Source organism: Chinchilla lanigera, unplaced genomic scaffold, assembly GCF_000276665.1.
Source record: "Chinchilla lanigera isolate Chin_1 unplaced genomic scaffold, ChiLan1.0 scaffold00071, whole genome shotgun sequence".
Lineage (NCBI taxonomy): Eukaryota > Metazoa > Chordata > Mammalia > Rodentia > Chinchillidae > Chinchilla > Chinchilla lanigera.
In genome coordinates, this window is record NW_004955472.1 from 554386 (window position 1) to 580871 (window position 26486).

General features: G+C 50.3%; 3 protein-coding genes across 5 annotated transcripts in view; 2 read left to right on the plus strand and 1 right to left on the minus strand.

The window, feature by feature from the left end:
* Gba2 (glucosidase, beta (bile acid) 2) overlaps positions 1–10026 on the plus strand; it is a 10856-nt gene extending 830 nt beyond the window's left edge. The window contains exons 2-18 of the mRNA XM_005401007.1: positions 145–724; positions 4026–4117; positions 4273–4388; positions 5265–5483; positions 5761–6000; positions 6240–6342; positions 6494–6647; positions 6736–6861; positions 7049–7221; positions 7454–7558; positions 7765–7872; positions 7976–8127; positions 8241–8347; positions 8499–8641; positions 8724–8839; positions 8941–9132; positions 9416–10026. Of these exons, the coding sequence (XP_005401064.1) occupies positions 390–724; positions 4026–4117; positions 4273–4388; positions 5265–5483; positions 5761–6000; positions 6240–6342; positions 6494–6647; positions 6736–6861; positions 7049–7221; positions 7454–7558; positions 7765–7872; positions 7976–8127; positions 8241–8347; positions 8499–8641; positions 8724–8839; positions 8941–9132; positions 9416–9694 (2760 nt within the window). The 5' untranslated portion in view covers positions 145–389 and the 3' untranslated portion in view covers positions 9695–10026. The remainder of the gene's footprint in view (positions 1–144; positions 725–4025; positions 4118–4272; positions 4389–5264; positions 5484–5760; positions 6001–6239; positions 6343–6493; positions 6648–6735; positions 6862–7048; positions 7222–7453; positions 7559–7764; positions 7873–7975; positions 8128–8240; positions 8348–8498; positions 8642–8723; positions 8840–8940; positions 9133–9415) is intronic.
* Creb3 (cAMP responsive element binding protein 3) lies at positions 9842–14323 on the minus strand. Its single transcript, XM_005401006.2, has 10 exons — positions 14216–14323; positions 13978–14115; positions 13747–13888; positions 13606–13673; positions 13412–13501; positions 11522–11628; positions 11344–11412; positions 10712–10796; positions 10525–10609; positions 9842–10442 (listed from the first exon to the last, which is right to left on the minus strand). The coding sequence occupies exons 2-10, from the start codon at positions 14113–14115 to the stop codon at positions 10108–10110; spliced, it is 1119 nt and encodes a 372-aa protein (XP_005401063.1). The 5' UTR covers positions 14216–14323; the 3' UTR covers positions 9842–10107.
* A 230-nt stretch (positions 14324–14553) lies between these two features.
* The window catches only part of Tln1 (talin 1), a 34738-nt gene continuing 22805 nt past the window's right edge, over positions 14554–26486 (plus strand). For 2 of the 3 annotated variants that reach the window (XM_005401002.2, XM_005401004.2), the window contains exons 1-10: positions 14554–14814; positions 21274–21438; positions 21667–21764; positions 22473–22602; positions 22700–22852; positions 22999–23141; positions 23235–23362; positions 24100–24160; positions 24810–24914; positions 25260–25415. In XM_005401002.2, coding sequence (XP_005401059.1) covers positions 21309–21438; positions 21667–21764; positions 22473–22602; positions 22700–22852; positions 22999–23141; positions 23235–23362; positions 24100–24160; positions 24810–24914; positions 25260–25415 — 1104 coding nt within the window. In that variant the 5' untranslated portion in view covers positions 14554–14814; positions 21274–21308. Of the gene's footprint in view, positions 14815–19406; positions 19483–21273; positions 21439–21666; positions 21765–22472; positions 22603–22699; positions 22853–22998; positions 23142–23234; positions 23363–24099; positions 24161–24809; positions 24915–25259; positions 25416–26486 lie in introns of those variants that run through there. The other variant, XM_013522935.1, reaches the window with a different exon arrangement.

The following is a 26486-nucleotide window of genomic DNA, read 5'->3' on the forward strand; positions in this document are numbered from 1 at the left end:
GGGCCGGGGCCGCCGCCGCTCCGGGGCGGGGCCTCGAGGGCTGGCCCCGCGGCTCCTCCCCTCTCCGCTGGCCCTGTCTGCCTTTGGCCGGGCGAGCTCGTACTCACGGCCCAATGACGACGAGGCCCAACCTTTCCCGCCCAGGACCTAGAGACACGACCGACGGGGAGCCCAGGGCGGCTTTATTGCTGTCTCCGCTGCCGCAGCAGAGAAAGCTCCCCGGCTCTGCTGAGACGCCGGCTCACCTAAGCTTTGCCCGGCGTCTGGCCCTCCCGGACGGCACCTAACTACAACCGGCGCCCGTGTCTGCACTTGGCTAGCGAGACACTCTATCAGAAGGCTCGAGACCTGAGGCCATCGAGGTCGTGGGGACCCAGGCACTAGAAAACATGGGAACCGACGTCCCAGCGTCGGAGCAGATCAGCTCTGCCAGAAGGGGTCCACAAGTTTATTACCCCGAAGATACTGGAGGCACCGCGGCTGTGCGGGTTACGGACCGCGAGATCCCTGAAAACTGTCGATCCCAAAATGAGCCAGGCTGTTGCAGTCCGGAAGGCTCTGGACAGCTGATGGATTCCTATGAGGGTAAAGCTAGGGGGTACCAGGTGCCTCCCTTTGGTTGGCGCATCTGCCTGGCTCACGAGTTCGCAGAGAAGAGGAAGCCCTTTCAAGCTAACAATATCTCCCTGAGCAACCTGGTAAAGCATTTGGGCATGGGCGTCAGGTGAGTAGAACCCATTGCTCAAAATGCTGTAGGCTTCACTGTGTTCCATTCGAAGAATCCCGAGGGTAGGACAAGGGAGTGGTCCCAGTAGGGAGTTTCGTTCCCAGCAAGTTTTAGGCTGTGGATTTTGAAGGATGAGGCCAAGTCATATTTCTTTTGCTTCCAGGATCTTGTCTTTTCATAGGCAAAAAGTAGAAACATTTGGTCCTGCAGTTAACCTTTCTCCTTTAGGCTTCCTCTTATGTACTGGTTATTTTTCCAAAGAATTCCCTTTGGGATTAACTGTACTTTTTGACAAGGTATGAAAGGATAGCCCCCCTGTTGTGGTCCTGACAGTATTTTATTTGAGGGGGACATTCTCTATACCTTATTTAAGCATATGGTGTTACTCATCTATGTCTGTCTTCAAGCTTTAGCTCTGGGGAATAGGTGAGAGCCTGCATATTGTCAACTCTAAGGAGGTGAGGAGAGGTTTACTCTATCCTGGGAGAGACAGCTCTGAAACAAAAGCAAAGACGGAGCTGGGTTTGGTGGTATGCACATGTAGTCCCACCTACTAGGGAAGCTGAGGCAGGAGGCTAGAAGGTTGGAGCCAACCTGGACATCATAATGAGAACCTGCTTCAAAAAAAAGTAGGTCTGGGGATAGCTCTGTGGTAGAGAGAAGTGCTATATCCCCAGCCCCCTACAGATCACTTGTGACCAGGTAAGCGCTGCCATAGATGTCCCCAGAGCTCTTTATAAAAGTTTCGTGAAGCTTGCTGCGGCTTTTTCCCCACCCCCAAAGGTCACAAGTGCCCCAGAACTTACCCTGGGCTATAGAAACCCTGTGGATCCCCACTGAATTCAAAGACTAATGATGAGGAGCCATACCTATGAACGGGAACAGGTGGATGTGAGTGAGGCCAGAAAGCATCAGCCTTAAGTCATCCTGAGTCAGTCTGCACAGTAAACACAGAGCTGAGGAGGGAGGGAAACTCAGGGTTGGGAAACTCAGGCTTGACTACTTCCTTCACTGCCCGGGTCAGTGCTGAGGGAGTATGATGGGAAGACCATTAACCTAAGCCCAGTCCTGGGAAGTGGAAAGAGCCTGGTGCTGCCTGGGTGTCTAGCTTCTTTGCTGTTGCCTGTGGATGGCCTGTACCAAGGAGAATCATCCTTCCAGGATGCTTCTGAAACTGACCCAACAGCCTGTGGGTCCACATGGGATCTAGAATAGTGAAGACAGTGGGGTGCATGTGGTAGGGATAGTGAGGTCAGGAATAGGTGGACATCATAGCCTCTTACCCACCGAATGTGAGTTGAGTTACAGAAGCCTAGCTGTTGCTTAGACCCTTGCACCCTGGCTTCCCATACCAGTATAGGGTGGAAATCATTAACACAGACCTTTGGGGATAGAATAAGGCCCTGCTTTGAGAAAGCAGGAGTAAGACAAGAATCTGGAATGGTGATTCTTGAGTTGGGGTTGAAATTGTGGAGAAGGCCTATAGGTCAGGCATGGCCAGCTGCTAATTAGTGGCTTAGTGGGGAGAGAGTACTTAAGTGGGAGCAGAACTGGGGGGCACTCTGAAGAAGAGCTCCAGTAAGACAGTTCTCTGGGCCTACCTAGGCTTGATAAGAGCTCAGATTTTATTGTTCTCCCTTTAGCCAGAGTCCATTCGTTCAGTGTTTATTGAGTACTTGCACCAGCCCAAAGATTTTTTTCTATCTTATCTTGTATTTCTTCTCCCTAACTCCCCTAATCCTGGTTGTACCCTCCTTTCCTCCACCAATCCTTTCTGGCCTCTAGTTTCAAAGTCCAGTTTCTTGTTAGCTGTGAGAAATTTCTGCTCCCCAACATCTCACCCTTTGCCCTACCCTGCCCCAAGCCCCACCTTCCCCTCCTCCATCCACTCCAGAATGTACTGTCCCTGTTCTTTAATCGCATTTTCCCTCTGGTGGCTCCAACCTGCCGTTGCGGTGCTCCATTATTTGTACATTCATTCCATTGTAAATTAAGCAAGTATGTGTGTGCTACAGACAGAATGTTCTGCTCTATGCTGAGAGTAACATTCAAAGTCTTTGTTACTATCTCTTTCCCTCAGGGAACTTAAAATTTGGGTCAGACTCACATGTGGAATGTTGAAATAACAAGGTATTGAAATAAGGAATTGAGATAGTAAGTACTAATCATGCCTGTTACAGGTGTTCCACTTTATGGCTTTTTTATCAATTATATCATCAGCTGTTTCTGCCATTCCATGACAGCTAGGACAGGAGGTATCCCCATTTTGTAAATGAGGAAACCAAGGCTCAAGGGCTTACCTGATTACTGTAGTTGGTTAGAAGTCGTGTGACTGAGCATTGGGTATAAAATGATTGGGTAGAACCCGATGTCGTGGCACATGACTATAATCCCAGCACGTGGAAGGAGGCTGAGGCAGGAGGATCACTGTAAGTTCAAGGCCAGCCTGGGCTATATAGTGAGTTCAAGACCAGGTTTAACTACATGTTTCAAGAATCCAAAAAAATAGAAAGTAAAATAAAATAACTTGGAGAAGACAGTACAAGTGGGAAAGAGACCACCAAGGCAGAGCTTGCTTAGTGAGAACCATGCTGGATGAGAATTTGTAGGAAACATTGGAGAGCAGGTTGGGGCAGATGCCCTCGCCTGAGAAACACAATCATTTTACCCGTGGAAAACAATCTTCTGCCTGTTGGATACAAGGCAGGGACAAAACCAGGAAAACTTTGGATTTTTTTTTAAGGTTTTATAGGGCTATTATGAAAGAGCAAAGTCTGAAAGCTCACAGACTTAAAGAGGAAACGGCCTGAAGTGTAAACACTGGGTCACTTTGGGTAAAATTTTGGGTAAAATGCTTTTTTCCCTTCTACCTGGTGTATTCTCCAGATTTTAACCTTTCATAACCAGGAAGAAAATTATTTCAAAAAGAATGTTAGCAGCCTGTAGCCTGTTTTAAGAGGTGGAACGTGGGCAGTGGAAGATGTAGGCCAGGGAAGTGTACCTGACCTTTCAGTACCTCGGACAAAAGCTCTTGAGGTTTGAACTAAAACAGTGGTATTAGTTAGGAAAGGCAAGATCATAAAGCTCTTTCTGAGGAGGATAAAGAGAAGAAACAGAGGTGTTGGGACAAGTGGGAAGATGAAGGGGCCTTGAACTGTAATCAAGAGGACTTAGAAGCCAAGGTGATGGGCCCTTGGGATGTTCATGGGAGGTCACAACCGATTGCTGCGAGAGAGGCAGTTGACTCAGCCTGTGAAGAACTGCCCACCCACCCGCTTGCACTCACATTGTTCCTTAGGTACTTGAAGTGGTGGTATCGGAAGACCCAGGTGGAAAAGAAGAGACCTTTCATCGATATGATCAATTGTGTACCCCTGAGACAGATCTATGGTGAGCCTCACCCCAGCTCTGCCATGCTTAAAGAGGATCCAGTCTCCAGGTCTGCCACACAGTTTATGCACACTGTGCTGCTGTCCCTAGAAAGCAAGAAGTGGGCTTGTCTTGCTTTCTCCATACCCCACTCACCCTCCTGACTCTGTGTCTAGGTTGTCCCTTGGGTGGCATTGGTGGAGGTACTATTACCCGTGGCTGGAGAGGCCAGTTCTGTCGTTGGCAGCTTAACCCAGGAATGTACCAGCACCAGACAGTCATCGCTGACCAAGTAAGAGACAGCCCCAAAGAAGGGCTTCTTGACTAGTATGGAGTTTGGATTTAGACCTACGATTAAAGCCAATAAGTGCTTTCAGGATGCCTTTTGTGTGCCTAGCCTTGTGCTGCCAGCTTATCTTTGAAGGAGAAATGGCTGGCAGATATTAGGTCCCACTGGTGATAATGTCCTTCCAAATTCAAGTTTGCAGACCTAATATGCCAAGAGCCCCTCTCTCTAGTCCTTAGGTATCCCAAGGGGAAATGCCTTCTGGAAGCATGGGGGGGTACCGTCTATTAACTGTTGCATGCTTAATGTGTCTAGACACTGTGCATTTTGCACATTTAATATTAAAAGCCCTATTAAATAAGTAACATTGTCACATTCATTACAAATGAAGAAATTAAGATCCAGAGAGGGTTAGTAATACACCCAAGGTTATATGATTGGTTAAAGTTTGAGAGTTAGAACCAGTTCTCTCTGTAGTAAAGAACCTATGGCCTTAACCATTATGCACTATTCCAACAAGAAAAATGATTTTACAGACAGTAGAAATATCAGGCATAGTTTGAATCAAGAGAAGAGCTCTTAATCCCTCATAGTTCCTACTTTCCGGGAGCTACCGAGTTTTTGTTTTGGAGATTGTTTTTTGTGCTGGGGATTGAATCTAGGGCTTTATATATGCTAGGCAAGTACTCAGCATTAGGGAAAGGCAGCAGGGCTTGGTTACTTGCTAAGCCTGGAAGAAAGCCTGGGGGACAACCTGAGGCTAATGGTGCAGTGGTGACAGTCACAGGCTCTGGGAGAAGAAAAGCTGCTCTGAGGAGAAGGAAACCAGCATGTGTTGCCTGCTGGTTAGTTTGTTCCAGCCTGTGTGCTCTCTTGATCAAGTTCACAGTGTGCTTGCGTCGGGAGGGGCAGACTGTGTACCAGCAAGTTCTGTCCGTGGAGCGGCCAAGTGTCCTGCGCAGCTGGAACTGGGGCCTGTGTGGGTACTTTGCTTTCTACCACGCCCTCTATCCCCGCGCCTGGACTGTCTATCAGCTTCCTGGCCAGAACGTCACCCTCACTTGTCGCCAGATCACACCCATCTTGCCCCATGACTACCAGGTGAGGTTCCCCTTTATTTCCTGCATTGCCCTCCTGCATTTGAAGGAATTGTGAAAGGGAGGGATTGGAGCGATGAACATTACGCTGGCTTCCCAGGACCACTGCCTGATTCATTGTCGTCTTCTCTGTCCTCTGGTAGGCAGTTTGTGGGGGAGTATGGGGAGATGCAAGTAGAAGACAGAACATCCTGGAGAGTATTTGAGACAGGGCCCCCGTGCCTAGGACTAAGCCTGGGGAGGCAGCCAAAAGGCTATACTGAAGTCCTCTCTGCCCCCAGGACAGCAGCCTGCCTGTAGGAGTCTTTGTGTGGGACGTAGAGAACGAAGGGGATGAAGCTGTGGATGTGTCCATCATGTTCTCCATGCGGAATGGCCTGGGAGGTGAAGACGATGCCCTAGGGGGTTTGTGGAATGAGCCCTTCTGTCTGGAGCGGGACGGGGAAACTGTTCAGGGGCTGCTGCTGCATCATCCAACCCTTCCAAATCCCTACACCATGGCTGTGGCTGCACGACTCACGGTAATGAAAGAGTCTGCCCTGTATCTTAGTTCTTGAGCCCGCCCCCTCAGCCTGGCCCCACATCCACCTCCACCTCCACCCCACGTTACTCTCTTCATTCCGTCACCCCCATGTCCTACGCTTATCACAGTCCTTTAGCCTCTGGAACTTGGAGGCAAAGGTGTGTAAGAGCTGGAGAGCTGGTTGGAATTCAGTGTACTTGTGGAGCTTGCCTTACAGAGCCTTTGGCCCCTTAACAGGAAGGTACCACGGTAACCCACATCACAGCCTTTGATCCTGACGGCACTGGGCAGCAGGTGTGGCAGGACCTACTTCAGGATGGACAGCTGGACTCCCCCACTGGTGATGGGGGGCTCTGACTGGGAGCTGTTGGGAAGAAAGGCTGTCTTGAGGGTGGGAGACCTGGTACTGAATAGGCCTTGTTCTCATGATGAGGATCCCTAGTCCTGGAGTTGAAGAGTGTGGCTGTGTTAATTTCTCTCATATTTCCCAGGCCGAAGCAACCCCTCCCAGAAAGGAGCAGGCGTCGCTGGGGCTGTGTGTGTCTCAGGCAAGCTGCCACCTCGAGGCCGGTGCTGCCTGGAGTTTTCACTGGCCTGGGACATGCCCAGAATTGTGTTTGGAGCTAAGGGTCAAGTCCACTACAGGTGCGGTGATCAAGAAATAGAGACCCAGAACACTGGGACTCTGACCTGGACACTGGGTCCTTATCCTTTCCCTTTCTTTCCACCCCAGGAGGTACACAAGGTTCTTTGGCCCGGATGGTGATGCAGCTCCTGCCCTTAGCCACTATGCATTGTGCCATTATGCAGACTGGGAAGACAAGATCTCAGCCTGGCAGAGCCCAGTGTTAGATGACAGGTACCAGTGGAGCCCTTCCTTAGATTTCTCCTGGGCATTCAAACTCCAAAGGGACTTTAATTGTGTACCACCCAAGTCAGTAGAGCTGTGCTGGGGTTCACTTGGTACTTCCCCACCACTGATCCCCACAGTCCTTTCTATCCTGAGAAGTCCATATTTATGAAACCACTCCCTCCGAACTTCCCAGGTCCTTACCTGCCTGGTACAAATCTGCACTGTTCAATGAACTATACTTCCTGGCGGATGGAGGCACAGTGTGGCTTGAAGTGCCTGAAGACTCCCTACCGGAGGAGCTGCTAGGCAGCATGGGTCAGCTCCGCCCCATCCTTCTGGAATATGGTCGATTTGGCTATCTTGAGGGTAAGGGCTACTGGTGGGTTAGAGTGTAGCAAGGCACACCCTTCAGATCAGTTAATGCCCTACCATAACTCAAGATGATAGATTTTGCCTACTCCAGGGTATTGGTGGGATGAAGGGGTGTTGAATAGGCGGATAGTGCCCTACCTTCAGCTCTATAAAGGACAAGCAAGGGAGGGGACTCTGAAGGGGAAGCAAGAATTCTGGCAACAGTGTATCTTTTTCATTCCTCTAGGCCAAGAGTATCGCATGTACAACACGTACGATGTCCACTTTTATGCTTCCTTCGCCCTCATTATGCTGTGGCCCAAAATTGAGCTCAGCCTACAGTATGACATGGGTGAGGGAAACGCTTGTATCACTTCTCCCCTCCTGGCTCCCCATCTCCCCAGCCTTTGTGGTCTAAGAGGGCCTTCTCCTTGCCCTCAAACGTGTATCAGCAGTGTACCTGCTTGCTGGTTTCCCTCTGGAGTCACATGCAGAGTTGTGCTCCACCCAGGCTGCCCATTTGCAGCCTCCCCGACCCACGTTTGTGTCTGTCCTCAGCTCTGGCAACTCTCAGGGAGGACCTGACACGGCGACGGTACCTGATGAGTGGGGCAATGGGACCTGTGAAAAGGAGGAATGTCATTCCCCATGATATCGGGGACCCAGGTAACAGCCCTTCCGCCCCCCTGGTCAGCTTCCCTCCTTCAGCTTTGGCACCCTCTGCCCTGTCCACCCATGCAGATGACCCAGGTCCCTTCCCCTCCCGTAGACGACGAGCCATGGCTCCGGGTCAATGCATACTTGATCCATGACACTGCTGACTGGAAGGACCTGAACCTGAAGTTCGTGCTGCAGGTTTATCGAGATTATTACTTGACGGGCGACCAACGCTTCCTGAAGGACATGTGGCCTGTGTGTCTAGTAAGGGATGCGGAGCAGTGGCCAGCGGGCTGCGGGCATGGCCGGTGTCTGGGGAGAGCCCGCTGGCTGTGCTTTCCTTACACCCACGTATCTGGTGTCGGTGTTGTCTCTAGGCTGTGATGGAATCCGAAATGCAGTTTGACAAGGACCACGACGGACTTATTGAGAATGGTGGCTACGCAGACCAGACCTACGATGGATGGGTCACCACAGGCCCCAGGTTGGGGGGCAGGGGTTTCCAGGAGGCCTGTGGTGGGGAACTGGGTACCAAAGGATGGTAGGGCTTAAGAAAGAATGACCCATTGTCTGTTAGACTGCCTGGGAGTGGCTAAAGCTGCCAGTCCAACCCCCAACCCCCTGTCCCTCCTCAGTGCTTACTGTGGAGGGCTGTGGCTGGCAGCTGTGGCTGTGATGGTCCAGATGGCCGTTCTGTGTGGGGCACAGGATGTCCAGGATAAGTTTTCTTCCATCCTCAGCCGGGGCCAAGAAGCCTATGAGAGACTGCTGTGGAATGGTGAGTTGGGAGAACCTGAGGGGTCTTAAGGCGGCTGTGGAAAAACTAGCAAGAGCCTTACTTTGCCCTTCCTGTACTGTAGGCCGCTATTACAACTATGATAGCAGCTGTCAGCCTCAGTCTCGAAGTGTCATGTCTGACCAGTGTGCAGGACAGTGGTTCTTGAGGGCCTGTGGCCTAGGAGAAGGAGACACTGAGGTGAGAGTAGGAAAAGCAGCCGGAGAGAAAGGTGGGTTTTCTCCAGAGATGGGAAGCACGTATAGGAGACCATGTCCCTGCCTTTGCCCTTGCCTTTCCAGGTATTTCCTACCACAAATGTGGTCCGTGCTCTCCAGACTATCTTCGAGCTCAATGTCCAGTCCTTTGCAGGAGGGGCCATGGGGGCTGTGAATGGAATGCAGCCCCATGGTATCCCTGACAGATCCAGTGTGCAGTCTGATGAAGTCTGGGTGGGTGTGGTCTATGGGCTGGCAGCCACCATGATCCAAGAGGTAATGTACTGTCTTCTCCATCTTTCCCCCATCTGCACTATGGCCCAGAAAGCTTCCTCAGCCACATACTTCTTCAAGGCATAACCCAGCGCCATCTTACCTATCCACAAAGCCTCCCCCTTTACCCTGGTATGCATTCCCCCTCCTGCCTTCAAGTTTCTGACTGGGTCAAGTTTATCTCCCCTGACAGCTGTGAGCTCCCTCAGGACAGAGAACCTGCTGTTTCACCTGCCCAGCTAAAGTGGTACCACGTTATATGTGTGACTTCCATCTTTCCCTACAGGGCCTGACTTGGGAGGGCTTCCGCACAGCTGAAGGCTGCTATCGTACTGTGTGGGAGCGCCTTGGCCTGGCTTTCCAGACCCCTGAAGCATACTGCCAGCAGCGGGTGTTCCGCTCGCTGGCCTACATGCGGCCCCTGAGCATCTGGGCCATGCAGCTGGCCCTGCAACAGCAGCAACATAGAAAAGCCTCCAGGGTGGCAGCTGAACAGGGCACAAGACTAACCACCGGGCCTAAGGGTGGACCAAAGGGAGCCTTGGCAAACCCAAGCCTAGAGTAAGCTCTCCAAGCCGTGGAGCCCAGCCTCCAGCCTGGTCTTCGCCCCTTACCCCCGCCTCCTGCAGCCTGAGCCACCAGGACAATCATGCTCCCTCCCTTCTCCCCACCCAGCTGTGCCAGTAAAGAAGGGATGAGGGGGAAGCAAGCATCAAAATCACTTATTTATTTCTTTCCTTACCCCTTCCCTCACTGTATGAAATGTAGGAGGTCAGTTGATTTCCTCAGATCCATTCATGGGACAGTAGACACACGGGTACAAATAAAAGACCCACAAAGCCAGTACGTATGTGTTTGAGCCCTCAGGCACCCTACTGGCAGTGGAATAAAAGCCAACCCTCTCCCGCTCCTTTCTGTTTGGACACCGGTGGGGGAAGGGCACTTAGGCTGTAGCGGACATACCCTTTATGCTCATGTTTAACCCGAGTATCTCCCTTGCAAGATGACAGACGAAGAGCTGTGGTTAGGGAGCCATTTCTCCTTTCTTGTGAGATTTGCCTGCAGGTAAAGCATGGAACCTGGGCAGGGGGGCTCTGAGAAGAGGTCAAGTGGCCACTGCTGGGGAGGCTCCGCCTGAGAAGGCTGAGGCATGTGGTACAACAGGCAGGAACAGTTGCCAGGAGCCTGAAGCACATGGTCTGAACTGTCCAGCAACTGACTTATGCTCTCCTTTGGTACCTCTGACTGCAGAGCAGGCAGCTCTTGCTGGGAAGGGTCCTCACTGGGGAGGGCACGAAGCTGGCGGGACAACACTGAGGAGACAAGGAATTGTCAGGAGATAACAGCCCAGGCCTCTCCCCCAGCCCACACCTTAGGTGTTCTTAAGCCTCTTACCAACATCCTCAGCTGGCAGGCTGCCCCTTGTGTCAGAGGAGTACATAGCAGGTACAAAGAGGAGACAGAAAGAAAATAGCAGGACCTAGAATACAAAAAAAAAAAAAAAAGATGAATGGCTCTGGATTATACCTCTGCGGGCCCCACCACTTCAGAAAAAGATTGGTTCTCCCATCACCATTCTCACCAGGACACAGGTGCTGCTGCTGCTGGTTTTGTTTGATATCTCAATTACCATGGCCTGAAGCTTCCTCAGCTGATCTAGAAGGGACCTGGGGAAGAGGGGACACTAGTCAGCACCCCCTGACTCAGCACCCTGAGCCTCACTGAAACCCTATTATGGCCATATCCTACGTCTATGCCCTGTATCCCTCATCTCATCTCATTTTTGCAAGTAACTTAATCCCTGTGGACAAAATGCCTGAAGTCCCTAATTAAAGCAAACTGCCCTGTCTTAAAACTGCAAATACCTTCAGTCGTCCTCCATTGCCCGATCAGCTGTACACATAATCTTCAAGCACTGCCTTTGCCTTCTGGCCCAGCTTGCGTGTGTGAGGTTCCAACCAGACTTGACTGTGTCCTCACCTAGAATGCTTTTCCCACCAGCGCCATCCCCACAGTCCTCCTGTTCTCAGATGCTGCCCGTGAGATCTTGCTTCCCTTTCTGGGTACTTAACAACTTACAAATTTTAACTGTGAGCTTTGAGACCGATACGCAGTAAAGTCCAAGCACCTGCCCCATTAGAGATCAAGTATAGGGTGGGGAAAGAGTGAGGAAGCATTAATGGGGGGAGAAGGGTGATTTGGTGGGTTGCTTACAGATTCTCTTCCTCCAGAAGCTGTACTTTGTTCTGTAGCTCCAGGTTCTGGGCTGTATATTTCAAAACCCTGGGGATAACGGATATGAGCTGTATCCTTCCAAAAATGTAACACGTAAAGAAAAAATTTTAAAAATGCAATACCTCCAACTAGTTTTTGTTCTGTCTCCCTTTCATACCTGCTCTCTAGCCCCCCCAAATACACCTTCTTCTTCCTTCGGCTCTCTTGAGCAGACCTCTTGTTTCGAATCTTCCTCCGCACCCGTTTCAGAACTTGTTCCTCCATCTGAGGGAAAGGGGTATCAGGAATGTTGGGTTAAGGAGTTGGAAGGCAGCTAAGTTCAACATTCCCAATGTAGGAATAATTTTACAGCTACCCTTACCAGTAGGCACTCAGTTTCTGTCTGACAAGCCAGACCATTTTCAACAATTTCATTAATAGTAATAAAAAATTCGCTTATCATGTGCCAACATCAGTCTCATCATAGCCACTGAACTTACCTAGAATCTCTGCAGCTAAATAGAACAAACCTTGTTTAGCTATCTTAAGGTACTTTTAACATTTCCTCAGAATTCTTTCCTTTTTTTGGAGGCATGGGACAGGGTTTAACTATGTAGTTCAGACAAGTCTTGAACTCCTATGTAGCCCAAGCTGGCCTTGAATTGACAGTAATCCTCCTGGCTCAGCATCTTCCATGCTGGATTACAGGCGTGCTCCACCATGCCTGGCCTTCAGAATTTTTTTTTTTTTTTTTTGTCTTCTTGAGACAGGGTTTCACTATGCAGTTTGGGCTGAAATTGAGCTCACTTTGTAGCCCAGGCTGGTCTCAAACTTGCAGCAATCCTCCTGCCTCAGCCTCTCGAGTGCTGGGATTACAGGCATGTGCCACCACACCTGGCTCTTGGCCTTCAGAATTCACAAGGAGGTTTTGTTTTTTATTTTGAGACAGGGTTTTGCTATATAGTTCAGCCTGGCCTTATACTCACTATGTAGCCCACACTGGCTTTGACCTCATGGTAATCCTGGCTCTGTTGGGAGTGCTGTGATTACAGGTATGTGCCACCATGCCTGGTCAGCCTTCACAATTTAAAAAAGAAAAAAACCTAGGCAATTTTAATTTAGCTTCTATCCTCAGGATGGATTATACCCTCTTTATATACGTCAAAGATGTGCTCTGGCCAGTGGAACGGCGAGCAACACCTCTAACAGGAGCAGCGCCTCTACTGATGAGCGTGTCCAAATCCTATTTACTTTGCTAGTCACACCAGACTGCTGGCTCAACTTGTACTTTTTTTTTTTTTTTTTTAACTGTACTGCAAGGATTGAGCCCAGGGCATCACACATGCTAGGGAAACACTCTGCAACTAAGCCACCCACCTCCTTTGTTTTTTATAGTATTGGGGATTGCATCCTGGGCCTTCACATTGAGCTACATTCCCTACCCTTTTCATTTTTTGAGACAGCATGTCAGTAATTTGCCTGGGCCGGTCTTCAGGTTGTGATCCTCCTGCCTCACCCTCTCCAAATGCTGGAATTACAGGCATGCACCACCACCACAAAGTGACTCATCTTGTATTTTTAAGAAATTAAGAATTTCCCTGAACTTGCTGGTAATTTCATCACAGTATCACATTGCTGTACCTGTGAAGTTGCCATTCACTACAGGAAACTTAAAACTCTGGTTTTTATCTTTATTCATGCTATTTATTCATGTTACTATATACTGTTTGATTCACCTTGTTGAACTCTCAAATACTTTTACCACTGAGCAAGAAGTAGGTTACCATGAAGACAATGAAATCTTAAGTGTCAAGACCCTTCACCTGCAGTGCTTTCTAAGGGCCTATACCAGTGTTGCACAGATAAGTTTGGAATCTTTTTCCTAAAGAGAACACGAAAATTTATATAAACCCCACAAACACAGGACCTGTACCAGTTTCCTAGCAACAGAATTGCTAAGATTCCTGGTTTTTTTTTTTCCCCTAAGATAGTGATATAAAGTGGAAAGAACTTGCCTACTTGGGACTACAGTCCCCCTCCAGCCTTTACTCCACCAGTGAAGTCTGACCTTAGTAAGAGGAAGTGTTCCGGACAGAGCAAGCCCCTCCTTCTCCAACAGCCTCTCCTCCTCCTCTGTCAGCATCAGCTTGGCAGTCTCCTGGGGTTAACAGGAAGCGGCACAGGGATGTAGGAGAAGAATGGGGGATTCCAGCCACACCGGGGCAATGCTGAAATAATCCTCCTGAAAATCAAGTCAAGTACCTGCTCTGCTGGCTCCTCCAAATGAGGTGGAGTCTTGTGGGTCCTCTCCTCTCCACAGCTCGCACTGTCTGCAAAAGGGAAGGCAGGAATAGCCGGGCCCATAGACCCTCTCCTCCCCATACTTCACTATTTCATGCTCACCTAAGTCTACAGAGACGCGTTCCCCTGGGAGAGAGTAGGTGTGATCGTGGTGGACAGGACAGATGCTGGCGGAGTCAGCCAGTGATGGTGGGGGACTCAGCAGGGAGCTCAGCAAATCCTCCACCTCCCAGTCGCTCAGTTCCTGCGCAAAGTTCCAACAAATTAAAAGGCCTCGACTCTCCCCGACCTCCCGGACCCAGGGACTCCTCCAGCCACTCAGACCCCACCCACCTGGGAGGGCGGCAGCTCCCAGTCCAGCAGAGCCTCCTGAGCCTCATCGGGCGCAGCCCCCGAATGCCCGCTTTCCTCTAGCAGAAAACCCAACAGGTCCTGGTCACCAGGGTCCAACGCCAGCTCCATTTGCGACATCTATGGAAAGGACGGGCAGAAACACACGAGTTCACTTTTCCACGCGGCTCAAGCTCCACACCCCACACCCAAGCCCCGGTCCAATAGTCGGTCCCAGTACCTTTCAGGACGGCCCTCCCTCGCACTGATGGCCTAAGGGTAGCGGTCGTCGCTCTCAAACCAGAGCTCTCTCAGCCTCAATGGTCAGCGCCTCCAACACAACGGAAGTGACGTGTGCAGTCCCACGGCACTCTGGGACTTGGAGTTCCCCGGCCTCGGAAGCGGCCTGGTGCCGCGCCACGTCCCGGGGGCTATGCAAATCGTGGGGATGTCCCTGCCGCCTCCTCACAACCTGAGGGCGGGGATTTTGGGGATCCGGCTCCGCCTTCGCCCCTAGCTAGAAAAAGGAAGAAACATAGTTCAAAAGGGAACTCGGGCGTAGTTCAGTCGTTTCTCCGGATTACGCCGCGCCCTTGCTTCCTGCCGGGGAGGAGCTGCGTATCTCCGGCGGGCTCCCGAACATCGAGAGCCGGGGCCAGAGCAGCTTCCTGCAGCCCCGCGACCATAGAGCGCGGCCGGGACGCGCCTTGCGGGTGGCGGACGCTCCCGGGGCGGAAGTGGCCGAGGGTCGGAGACAGGGCGAGGCCGGAGCCCCGCAGCTACCCGGGGAAGGAGCTGGTTAGAGGGCCGGCGGGCGGGGCACAGAGCCCGGCGACGCAGGTAGGCCGGACGGGTCGGGCTGGGGCTTCGGGGTGGGGCGCGGGGCCTGGCGCGGGGAGGCGGGAGGCGGGCGGAGCCCCGGTTCTTCTGCTTGTCCCGCTTCGAGTCCTGTTAGAGAGGTCAGCGTCCAGTCTGTCTCGGCTTGGCCTCTGCGTTAAGTAGGCCGTCTCGCGGGAAGCAGCCCCTTCCGGGGAGCAGTCCGCCTGGGATAGATTCTGGGGCGGAGGAGAAGTGGGGGCGGCAGTGTGGCGCCGGGCGGGGATGAGCTTTGGTGTTAGCTGACAGTGGGTAAGTGGGTAGGAAAGCTTTGGGTGAGTCTGGAATTGAAGGCAGAGGTCACTTTAGAAGTTTAGAACCCGCTGGGCGGAAATTAGCTATTCGTGTGAGTTAGGTCCGCTTTGTTACGTGAGGTTTAGGTTAAGGTCACTATTTTGTTTTCAGGAATGGCCAGCGAAAGTGAGAATTCAGGATCAGGTTAAGGGTCAACAGCACGAATTAGAAGTCCATTTCAGGAATTAAAGACTGTTGTCACTGTCAGTATTAACCAAAAACTGGAAAAATGTTTTAGGAATCAAGTTGAAAATGGCCTTTCGGCTTACGGCTCAATATTTAGTTTAAAGTAAGGGAGTGTGTTGTTAAAGGTGAAAATTAGATCTGCAGGTCTGCTTGGAAAGGGATAGATGTCAAAACCAGTGCTAGGGATCAGGAAACAAATTAGAGTCGGGGTTAATGTAAGCAGTTAGAGACAACTTTATGGATTGTGGTTGAGGCCGAGGTAGGAAGTTAACTTTGATGGGGCTGGGGATGTGGCTCAGTAGTAGAACTCTTGCCTTGCATGCACAAGGCCCTGGGTTCAATCCCCAGCACCACATACATTTAAAAAAAAAAAAAAAAAAAATGGAGGAAGTTAACTTTGTGCAGGTAAAATTTAAGGGATTAGCAGGAAGGGAATCCCTTTGTTTCGTGGAAGGGTGTTTTATTCTTCTGCAGTAACAGTGGCTTCTTTCAGGTACAAATGACAGACTGATTTCGGGTCAGTGTTCTGGATTCCAGCTAGGATTGTAGGTGTCTGGGATTCCACCTTCTTTATTCCACAACAAGGTCAAGGGTTTTACCATAGCTGCCACATTGAGTGGGCAGGGATTCCTGGACTATGTTTACAAGATGAGAACTGAAAAGTGCACAGGGGCCTAGAAAGTGTACAAGGCCTAGGCATAAGTGGAGGACTCCCTGGGGACGAGCAGGGGGATGACAAAGGGACACTGTTGTCAGGAGAGAAGGGGGTAACTGAATCCCCTGATAGTCTACCCCACTGCTTCCCTCTTCCCTCGCTGCCGAGGTATTAACCTTCCTCCTCAATGCCTATCCTTATCTCCTCATTGCACACCTCTCCTTCATGTCTCCTTACAGCACACTTCCTCGCTCTTTAATGCTCCCGTTGTTCACCTCACCAATCCATTGCATCCTCCTTGCTGTCTCCCTTCCCAGGCCTTGTCACACATCCTACTTTAACTTACCCCTGCCCAGATCTGAGGTTTCCATCATCTTAAAGCACTCTCTCCCACCATTTTCACACCCTTGTACACTGCATAGCATGTGGTCATGTGCTGAATAGTTGACCCCCACCCCCACTACGTGGATCCCCTGGTTCTGAGCCTTCAATTTCTTGGTCCAGTTGTAGATCCCCTCCCCCAACTCCCTAAGAGAAAAGAGGAAACAGGACCCAAAGAGGAAACTGGGTCTTGCTGATCCCACACCCAACCAGGCCACTGACCACACCCCCATTTCACTCCCGCTGACCTTACCACTGACCACAGCACTATCCTCTACCCAGCCTCTGATTCAGCCCCTGACTACTTCATGCTGTTCCTTCCCCAACTTTACTTAGACACTGCCAGTGTCCCTTCAGTCCTCCCCACCCTAGCCTAATTTAGCCACTTACCATATCCCCATTTTTTTAAATCAAACCTCTGTAGTCTGATCTGCCCTCCCTCCTCATTCCTTCATTCCCTGACTTAGCCACTATTGATGTGATTATTCCTCCCTTTCCCCCTTCCTGATCCAGTGGCTGCTCATGTGTGGATTTTCCCCAGGCTTGTTTTATACTGCTTCCCCCACTCCCAGCCTGAGGTGGTCACTAACCCCACCCCCTCGGCCCCTGCTCGACTGTTAATAGCATCACATCCTCTTTTCTCATCACCATCCCCAGGTTTCCATCCCAGTCTCACCCTTCCTCCTTTCCCGGTTCCTTACCGGCACTCTGCCCTATAGACCAGTGGCCACTGAAGATCAGAAGGTATGGGACCCCAGCCTGGCTTTGGGCTCTGGTCCCTGGCTATTGACAGAACAGGCTGTCATCAGACTTTGTCAGAGCTACCTCTTAAAATTTCTTCTGAGGGGCTGCTTTCTCTCTAGTCTAACTCTGGCTTTGTTACCCGGACTAATACAGTGTACTTTTGACCAGTCTCCACAGTTATGTTCCTAAAATCCACTGTTCCTTCTCTCCTTTGCCTCCTGTCACCTTCCCTTAGGTAAAATTCCTCATGCCCCACTCTAGGTCCACCCTGCTTTCCATCTTAAACCTGACTTCCCCATAATTCGTGCTTTACAGGTACCCTGTACATCAGCCAGCTTGTCTGCCCACTTTCCTGAGTGTTCCTCCATGATTTCTTGCTTCTCCACTTTTGCTTATGCTGTTCTCTCTGCCTGGAATGCTGCCTTTGACTCATCTCCAGCTGACATGATAGAGAGCACTTGGGCTTTGGAGTCAGAGAGACCCAGGTTCGGATCCTGGCTTCACAACTTATTATTTGGACAAGTACATTAAACAAGTATTTAACTTCCTTACCCTTCAGTTTCCAAATCTGTTAGAAAGGAAATAATATAGCTCGGTGGCACAATGTCTGCCTGGCAAGCTCAAGATTGTGAGTTTGATTCCTGGAACCAAAAACAGAAAGAAAATAAATGGCACCTACCTTGCAGAGTTGTTGTAAGGATTAACAGAAATTATGTATAAAATGCAATTGACATATAGTCAATAAAAGACACACTGCTATTACTTTTTTTTTTTTTTTAATTCTGAATTTAAATGACACCTTTCACTCTGGTTTCTCTTCAGATCAAATAAATCTTTCACCTTTTAAAAAATGACACCTTTTATAGTCCCGCTTCCCTAATCTAAAGGGATCTGAGTTTTTTTCGTGCTCTTTGGCTTTTATTGCATCCTGTTCTCTATTGTAACTGTGTGTTTAATTTACCCACCCACCTGAAGGACTGGGAGCCCATTGAAGGCAAAGGCTAGGTCTTACTCATTGTGGTTCTCAGCTACTGAAAGTGTGGCCCAGGCCATTCCCCACAATAGGCCTTCAGGGAATGCTGGCTGGGTAAATGGAGGGAGAACTGTACCCAAGAGAAGGAAAGATGTTGAGAACTGGGGCATTGGGCCTTGATGTGCTTGTGACAGGGGTGTGTTTGTGGGGGAGCTGGGAAGGGGTGAGTTTTGCAAGATCGATCTGTGTAGGGGCTTTGTAATTGAGATAAGGCTGTAGTGGTGAATCTATGGCATGCATGTTATTGTGGGTTTTTTTTTAGACAAAAGGTTAATGTAGAGCTGGTCTTTTAAACTGAAACCTCAGTATTCGGGTTTAATTGCACTGTTGGCTCTTTGTGATTAATAAGTGGGTTTTGGGTCACCGTTGGGCACTCGGTCGGTGTCTAAATGTTTGCTGTCCCTGAGCTCAGGTACATGCAGAGACAGCATAGGTGATCTGAGAAGGCTGGGGTACAGGAGGGGAGAACGGGTGTGCACACGTAAACGTGGAGGGGCTGTGTTGGAGGAAGTCAGGTCCAGCCCTTCAGCTGCCCAGTCCAGCCTTAAATGAGCCTTTAGCAGCCTGAGGCCGGATATGTCAGTCTCACCCACAAACCCTCCCCCCATCCCCGCGGTTTCGGACTCAGAGGCCTAATTTGGTAACAGACTGAGTGCTGCTCCCCCAGCCCTCTCACGGCCTGACTCTGTTCAGTTTTCTCTCTCTGCCTGTGACCCTCTGTGTAACTCCCCACCTTTGTGCAGTTCTCTTTGTGGGTACCTACTCTGACTATACTCTCCATATGCCCCCAAATTCCTTAGTCCCAATATACTAACATTCCATTCCTTGCTGGGATTTGACCTCCTGTCCTCCATTCTCCCCTTCCAATTGCCCAACTTCTCTGGAATGCATCTCAGGAATGTGTGGGGGGAGGAGGAGTTCCCTGGGAGGGGGGCCTGGAGGGGGTGTGTTGTTGCTGTTTCATAAAACATAGCAAAGTTCTGAGGCCGGGCCAGGAACCAGACAGCTTCTACTTCCAGGAGACTTGTGCTTGCTTCGGCAGCACATACGCTTCCAGGAGCCGTGTTCTTCTCCACCATTACCCATGCCTCCCCTCACCCTCTCAGGGCCAGGCTGGGAGTTAGGGCAAGCATGACTCAACTCCCTTATCGGGGTCTGGCCAGCGACTTCTGAGGAAGAAGTGGGTATCCGTGTGTCCGGAGGAAACGGGGAGGGGGCGGGAGGCACACAGTTTCAGCTCAGGGTGAAGGGTCCTTTCAGTCCTGCGCCAGTTCCTCCAGCTTCTCGCTTCTCTGACCCTTCAGCCTTCGCTTTTATGTGGTCAGCAGCCCACCACCAGGTCTGTCCTGCTGTTGGGAGAGGTGCCCCGTGAATGGGAGGGGAGACTGGGAGGGTCGTCTCTTATTTGGGAGTAGAGAACAGAGTTGTGGTTCTCTTGAAATTCTAGGCCTTTTGTAAGGTCAGATATGGCCTATTAATCACTAATCCATATCTGCTTCTGTTTCTATCTAGACTTTCTCTTGCCGCTTTCTCTCCTCCCCTCTTTACCCCCGATCCCCTCCCGGAGTCCCTAGTTCTCCAGTGCCCTCTGTATCCTGACACCCCACCATTGCTTCCCAGCCCTTCGCTTTCTTCCTTTGAGGCTAGCAGTTTGCTCTTTCGAGGATGGCAGTTTTCCAGGAGAAGAACAGGGAGCCTGTATTTGCTTCTTCTCTTCGTTAAAGGGCGCCCAATCCCGTCCCCTGCCTGGTCACATCACCCACTGCTAGGCAGACTTGTCTGCCTAAGGCCTGTGCGCCACCTACTGCCCGCAGTAGCTTCTCCAGCCTGCTGAGAGGTGCTGCCAGGGAGCTGGAGGAAGGCAGAGGAATGCATTCTCAGCTGAGCTGAGAATACGTTCAGCGGAGGCAGCAGAGGTGGAAAGGAGAGTTTGAGAACTTGCTGAAGAAGAGACAGCATAGGAGGAGTTGCGGTGAGGCCTGAGTATCAACTTAGTGACTTGCAAGGAGGAATGGCTGAGTTGCTGTGTGAAGGCTTTCTAACTTTCTGTCACCTGCTTCAAAACTTTCTCTTTTCCCAATGTCCATTTCCCCTTCTGCAAAACCGAAGAGTTGGCTAGGTAATTTTTAAGATCCCTTTGGACTAGAGTTGGTTTTTGGTGTTTTTTTTGTTTTTTTTTCCCCAGTACTGGGAATCGAACTCACAACTTCGTGCTTGCCAGGCAGGTACTGTGCTGCTGAGCTAAATTCCCAGCCCCCATGGACTAGAGTTGTAATTCTAGCTTGATTGCCAGAGAAGGCAGATATGGGGCTTGGACCCTTGCAGCTCCTTGACGAGTGGAGGAAAGCTAGGGCAGGAGTGGGGCTTGCTGGCCAGAGCAGTCAGTATTTGGTGTGCACCCCAGGCTGTCTCGTGTACCTGCCTTGGGGATCATCTCGTGTAACGTCTTCACCTGCAGAAAATGAGGCTAAAGCAGGCGAGGGGGAAGTCATGTTGTAGATCAGGGCAGGGAGACAGGGAGAAGCCAGCAGGATGTAATAGGAGACAGAGAAGAACAATTCTGACCCAGAAAAAGATGAAGACAAAGGCAGGTTTGAGAAAGGAGGTGAACAGGGACAAGTGACACAAGAAGCACTTGGTTGTTGGGGTTTTGAGAGTTTTGGGGGGGATGTTGAGACATGATCTTGCTATGTAGTTTAGGCTGGCCCTGAACTCACTATGTAGCCCAGGCTGACCTTAAACTCATAGCGATCCTCCTGCCTCACCCTCCCAAGTGCTGGGATTACAGGTGTGTGCCACCACGTCTGGCCAGGAGAAGCACTTGGAAGAAAGAAGGGGAACACGGATTCTAATGACAGGGGCAAAGCAGTATTCTCAGACAGCCATGCATTTCAGATCTGCTACTGTGCCTTGTTAGAACTGCCTCTGACTGGGTGTCTTAAATGGTCAGGACTAGTACTTTTGATGTAAATAATGTTAACACTCTGAAGTTATTAAATAAGATAAAAGCAACACTGTTACTTTCTGTTTTGATAAATCCCTCTCCAAAATCCCCTCCCTGGGACTCCACTGTCTAGGGGGCTTCTTCTCCGGTGAGAGTGTATCCTAATGCCTCTGTGTCATGGGCCAGGTGTATAGCCAGGCTGGAGAATAAAAGCTGCCATCATGGTTGCGCTGTCCCTAAAGATCAGCATTGGGAATGTGGTGAAGACGATGCAGTTTGAGCCATCTACTATGGTGTATGACGCCTGCCGCATCATCCGTGAGCGCATCCCAGAGGCCCTGGCTGGCCCCCGTGAGTCTCCCGGCTGGGTGGCTGGGGTGGAGATTTTCCATTCCTTCCCATTTCTGGGCTCTTGACCTTAAGGAACGACTCGCTGTGTTCTAAGGTTACTCACTCTCAGGGCTGTGCCCCATGGTTTCCTTCCTCCTCCTCACAGAGAAGTCGGTAGGGGCAGTGCTGTAGGCATTTGGCCACTAGGATCATCCTAAGTCAGTGTGATCTACCTGCCTTCTCTTCTAGCCAGCGACTTTGGGCTGTTTCTGTCAGATGATGATCCCAAAAAGGGAATATGGCTGGAGGCTGGGAAAGCGTTGGATTACTACATGCTCCGAAATGGGGTAAGTATCACTTCATGCAGGACCACCCATATCCTCTTCTGCCAGCTGTCCCTTTCCCGCCTCCTGATCTCCAATCCCTCCTCCTGTTTGTTCCTTTCTTTCTTGTTCTTGTTTCTTTTTGTTTGTTTGTCTTTTTGAGACATAGTTTCAAAGTAGTTCAGGTCTTGAACTCACTATGTAGCCCAGGCTGGCCTCGAACTCCCGGCAGTCCACCTACCTCAGTCTCCCAAGTGCTAGGATTACAGGCGTGTGCCACCATGCCTGGTTTCTTTCTTGTTCCTTGGGGGTGAGGGTGTGTTTTGTTTTGGTTTGGTTTTGGGTGGCATTTGGGATCAAACCCAGGGCCTTGGACCTTACAAATAAACATTCCACCACTAAGCTTCAACCCCTAGCCCTCTCATATTGCTTTTTTTGGAGACAGGGTCTCACTCTAGTTTATCCTGGCCTTGAACTCACTGTGGAGTCCAGGGTGGCCTCAGACTTACAGCAGTTCTCCTGCCTCAGGTTCTCAAGTGCTGGGTTACAGACGTGCGCTGTCACGTCTGGCTCATACTGCTTTCTATTACTGGGAGTCATAATGGCCTGCTTTTGAATGAACCACCGTAGTCTATCTTTCAGTAATCTACCTTCATCTCCTCTGGCCATGTAGAAATGAAGTCATGCTTCTAGCTTCAAGTAGGCTCTGGCCTCCTTTTCCTGCCCCAACAGGACACCATGGAGTACAGGAAGAAACAGAGACCCTTGAAGGTCCGGATGCTAGATGGAACTGTGAAGACCATCATGGTGGACGACTCCAAGACCGTTACTGACATGCTCATGACCATCTGTGCCCGCATTGGTAGGGGGTCTTGGTAGGGGTGAGGGCACAGCTCCAGCTAAGCCAGAAGACTTAGATGAAGTGCCCAGGAAGCTGCCAAACCACTGTTCTCCCCCAGGTATTACCAACCACGATGAATACTCACTGGTTCGGGAGTTGATGGAAGAGAAGAAGGACGAGGGGACAGGGACCTTACGGAAGGACAAGACACTGCTGCGAGATGAAAAGAAGATGGAGAAACTGAAGCAAAAGCTGCACACAGATGATGAGTGTAAGCAGAGCTGGGAAGGAGCACTGGACGCGAGGGGGCAGGACAGTAGCCGTCTGTTCCTGGGCACTGAGTCAGTGAGGGAGGTGGGAGGTGCCCGACGGCACAGAGGCCCTGGGGCTGGGGCTGAGGGGCCTCTCTCTGCCCAGTGAACTGGCTGGACCACGGCCGGACGCTGAGGGAGCAGGGGGTGGAGGAGCATGAGACACTGCTGCTGCGGAGGAAGTTTTTCTACTCGGACCAGAATGTGGACTCCCGAGACCCCGTACAGCTAAACCTTCTTTATGTGCAGGTATGCAGTGGACTGGCTGGAATGGCCGTGTGGTGAGAGGGGCAGTGGCAGGGTCGGAGTGAACCCATGTGCTCTTTCCCATGTGCTCTCCAGGCGCGTGATGACATCCTGAATGGCTCCCACCCGGTCTCCTTCGACAAGGCCTGTGAATTTGCTGGCTTCCAATGCCAGATCCAGTTTGGGCCCCATAATGAACAGAAGCACAAGGCTGGCTTCCTGGAGTAAGTACCCCAAATCCCACATCCTGTCAAGCCCTGGAGCTCCCTGCCATTGTCACCCCAGTGGGCCTGTCTCCATCCTAGACCTTCTTCCCTTATTTCCTCTTCCAAGGTACCAGGGCTCGGCCCACACAGGTCATCATCCTTTTAGCGATCATCATCACATGTCTCTTCACTGGCCCCAGTGAAGTATGAGTGGAATCCAGGATCTCTTCCCTTGCCCCCTTCCCTCAACCAAGTCTTTCCCCCACCCCTTTCTGAAGAACTTTGCTGCAGTAGCCAGAGGAAAGTAGGGTAACATTTTCCTCATAGAGAACGTTAGGTTAACAAGTCTTTTTAAAAAAGGAAAAAGTTCCAAGTCTCATCCACTGGTATTTCTCAGTGTGCAGTTTGGCATGACTTTCTCAGCTTCCTAAGTGCAAGGGGATCCTTCTAGGGAGCACTTCTTCTTCTTGGTTCCCTGAAATAGAACCGAGGCCTTTTTCCCTCAGGGGTCGAGCCTCCAATTTAAGTCCCCTTAGTCCCTTTCCCCACAAGGAGAGGTACAAGTTGCATTTAAGAGTTTATGCTAAATCATCTCTGTTTTGAAAAACATTCTGGACGTGATGCCCTCGGAATCCTACTTCCCCCATAGATATCACTGTCCTAGACATTTCTTCATACCCCTAGGCCCACAGCTCATGGCCTTCATGCCCTCTGGTGCTATCCACTACATGCTGACCCTCCCTTTTCTGGTGTAGCCTGAAGGACTTCCTGCCCAAGGAGTATGTGAAGCAGAAGGGAGAGCGTAAGATCTTCCAGGTGAATGGGGGTGGGGGAAAGCATCTGGGATGACCCGGGAGCTTTGCTGCTTTGACCCTACTAAGTGGACCTCTGCCCCTCCCATCTCCACTTACCCTACTTGCACCCTCCAGCCTGCTCTCCCACCTCTCCCGTGCCAGAAAAGAAAAACAAAACAAAAACAAAGCAAAACACTTAGGCTTTAGTCTCAGTTTCATCGCTGCTTTTGCCTTGGAATTCAAGTCAGTATTTTCCTTATCTCTAACATGAAATAACAGTGCCTACTCTGCATAAGATTGGTAGGAACATCAAAGGGACAGTAAACCTGACATTACTGTGAAAGGGTAATCTTGGTCCAAATGTAGGGTATTATGCCCAGTCTTTGAAAACTTAGCCCAAAAGACTTTTTCTTTGACCTTCTACTTCCTTACTACCCATTTGAATCTCCAGAATGTCTGCAAGTTCCTAAACCACATCCCTGTGTCGTTGCTTATGCGTATCCCTGGCTAGCCTCCGTCCCGTCACCCTTTCATATATCTCTGATTCCTGAGCCTGTCTCCCCATAATACTCTCTCCTTGTGGTTAACAGCTCACCTTCCCTCCTTCACTGTGACGTGACTTGACGTTATCCCTGTATCTTGCTAAATCCTTTCCCCTTTCCTACTTGAAGGCACACAAGAATTGTGGACAGATGAGTGAGATTGAGGCCAAGGTACGCTATGTGAAGCTCGCCCGTTCCCTCAAGACGTATGGTGTCTCCTTCTTCCTGGTCAAGGTGGGTTCCAGGCACTGTGCCCTGCTCTCCATAGTTCACGCTCTTGGCCCTTTCCCTTCTCTCTGAAAGTCTCTCTGACTGCGTTTAGTCACATTTTTTTCTGTTCTGCAGGAATCCCATTCTTTGCCTTAGTCTGACCTTGTGAAAGCCTGCCTGTCAGTCCTCTACCACCACTTCCCTCTCTACCCAGCATTTTCCCTTGTCCTTAACAGAGCTTTATCCTGGGCCTGCGTATGGACCCCCTATTAGAGCCTTCCTGGCCACCTCAACATCCCCTTGTGGTCTGGAGCTGATCTGTCCTCCATCCATTCAGTGTGTAACATAACATCAACCTCTGCCTCACAGGAGAAGATGAAAGGCAAGAACAAGCTGGTGCCTCGGCTTCTGGGCATCACTAAGGAGTGTGTGATGCGTGTAGACGAGAAGACCAAGGAGGTGATCCAGGAGTGGAGCCTCACCAACATCAAACGCTGGGCTGCCTCTCCAAAGAGTTTCACCCTGGTAGGTCTGGGGCTCCAGCAAGAGAGGGCTTTGGGATCTTCCTGAAGGGACAGCTGCAGAGACCTGTCCCTCTCCCTTGAGGTAGGTGCACTGAGCACAACTCCCAGAAAGAAGAGAACTTAGGAACTGTTGTAGGAAGACAGAGGTTAGAGCAGATAAAGAAACACGTTCTGGAGAGTAAACGATGCTTAAATGAAGCGGGTGATAGGCAGAGGACCCAGGAGCGGTGGCTCACGCCTGTAATACTAGCACTCAGGAGGCTGAGTCAGGTCAATCATCTTGAGTTCAAGGCCAGCCTGGACCATTGAGAGTTCAGAGCCAGTCTGAACTATAAAGCAAGACCCTGTGTCGAAAAACCTAAAAAGAAAGTCAGTCAGCAGAGGACTGGGGGTATAACTCAGTGGTAGAGCACGTGCCTAGCATACACGGGCCCTGGATTCAATCCCCAGAATAGCAAAATAACAGAAAGAAAGTCAGGAGAACCAAAATCTAACCATCAAGCACAGATTTCAGAAATTCTTGTGGAGGAGGGAAAGATGATAGAAAAACAGTCCTCCTGTCTTTCAACAACAACTATTTACAGTTTTTTTCTCCTTTGACTTTATATTTTTAGGTTATGAGTTAAAAACTAATACCAGCTTGACAAAGTATCCAAGAAATGGAAATAGAAACTATAGTAGACATTTTTCCATTTGTAATATTGTTTTCAACCTTCAAATATGGTCACTTTATAACAAATCTTTATGTCCTCCCAGTTTTATGGGTGGGGTTACTTGAAACTGTAGCAGAAAGGCCACTCCTCAAAAACAGAGTATTTCCCTTCATGGAGGAAAATAAAGAAGCAGGAGTTTAGTTAGGTATGCCGGAGCATGCCTGTGGTTCCAGCACTCTGGAAGATTGACTCAGGATTGAAAGCTGGAGCCGAGTCTGGGCAACTTAGTGAGACCCTGCCTCAAAATTTAAAAAAGTTTAAGGGGCTCGTGATGTAGCCCAGGGAAAAGACCCAGTACCACACATATACACACAGTGGACCAAACCAAAAACAGGAGGGTGACCAGGCTCGGTGGCACA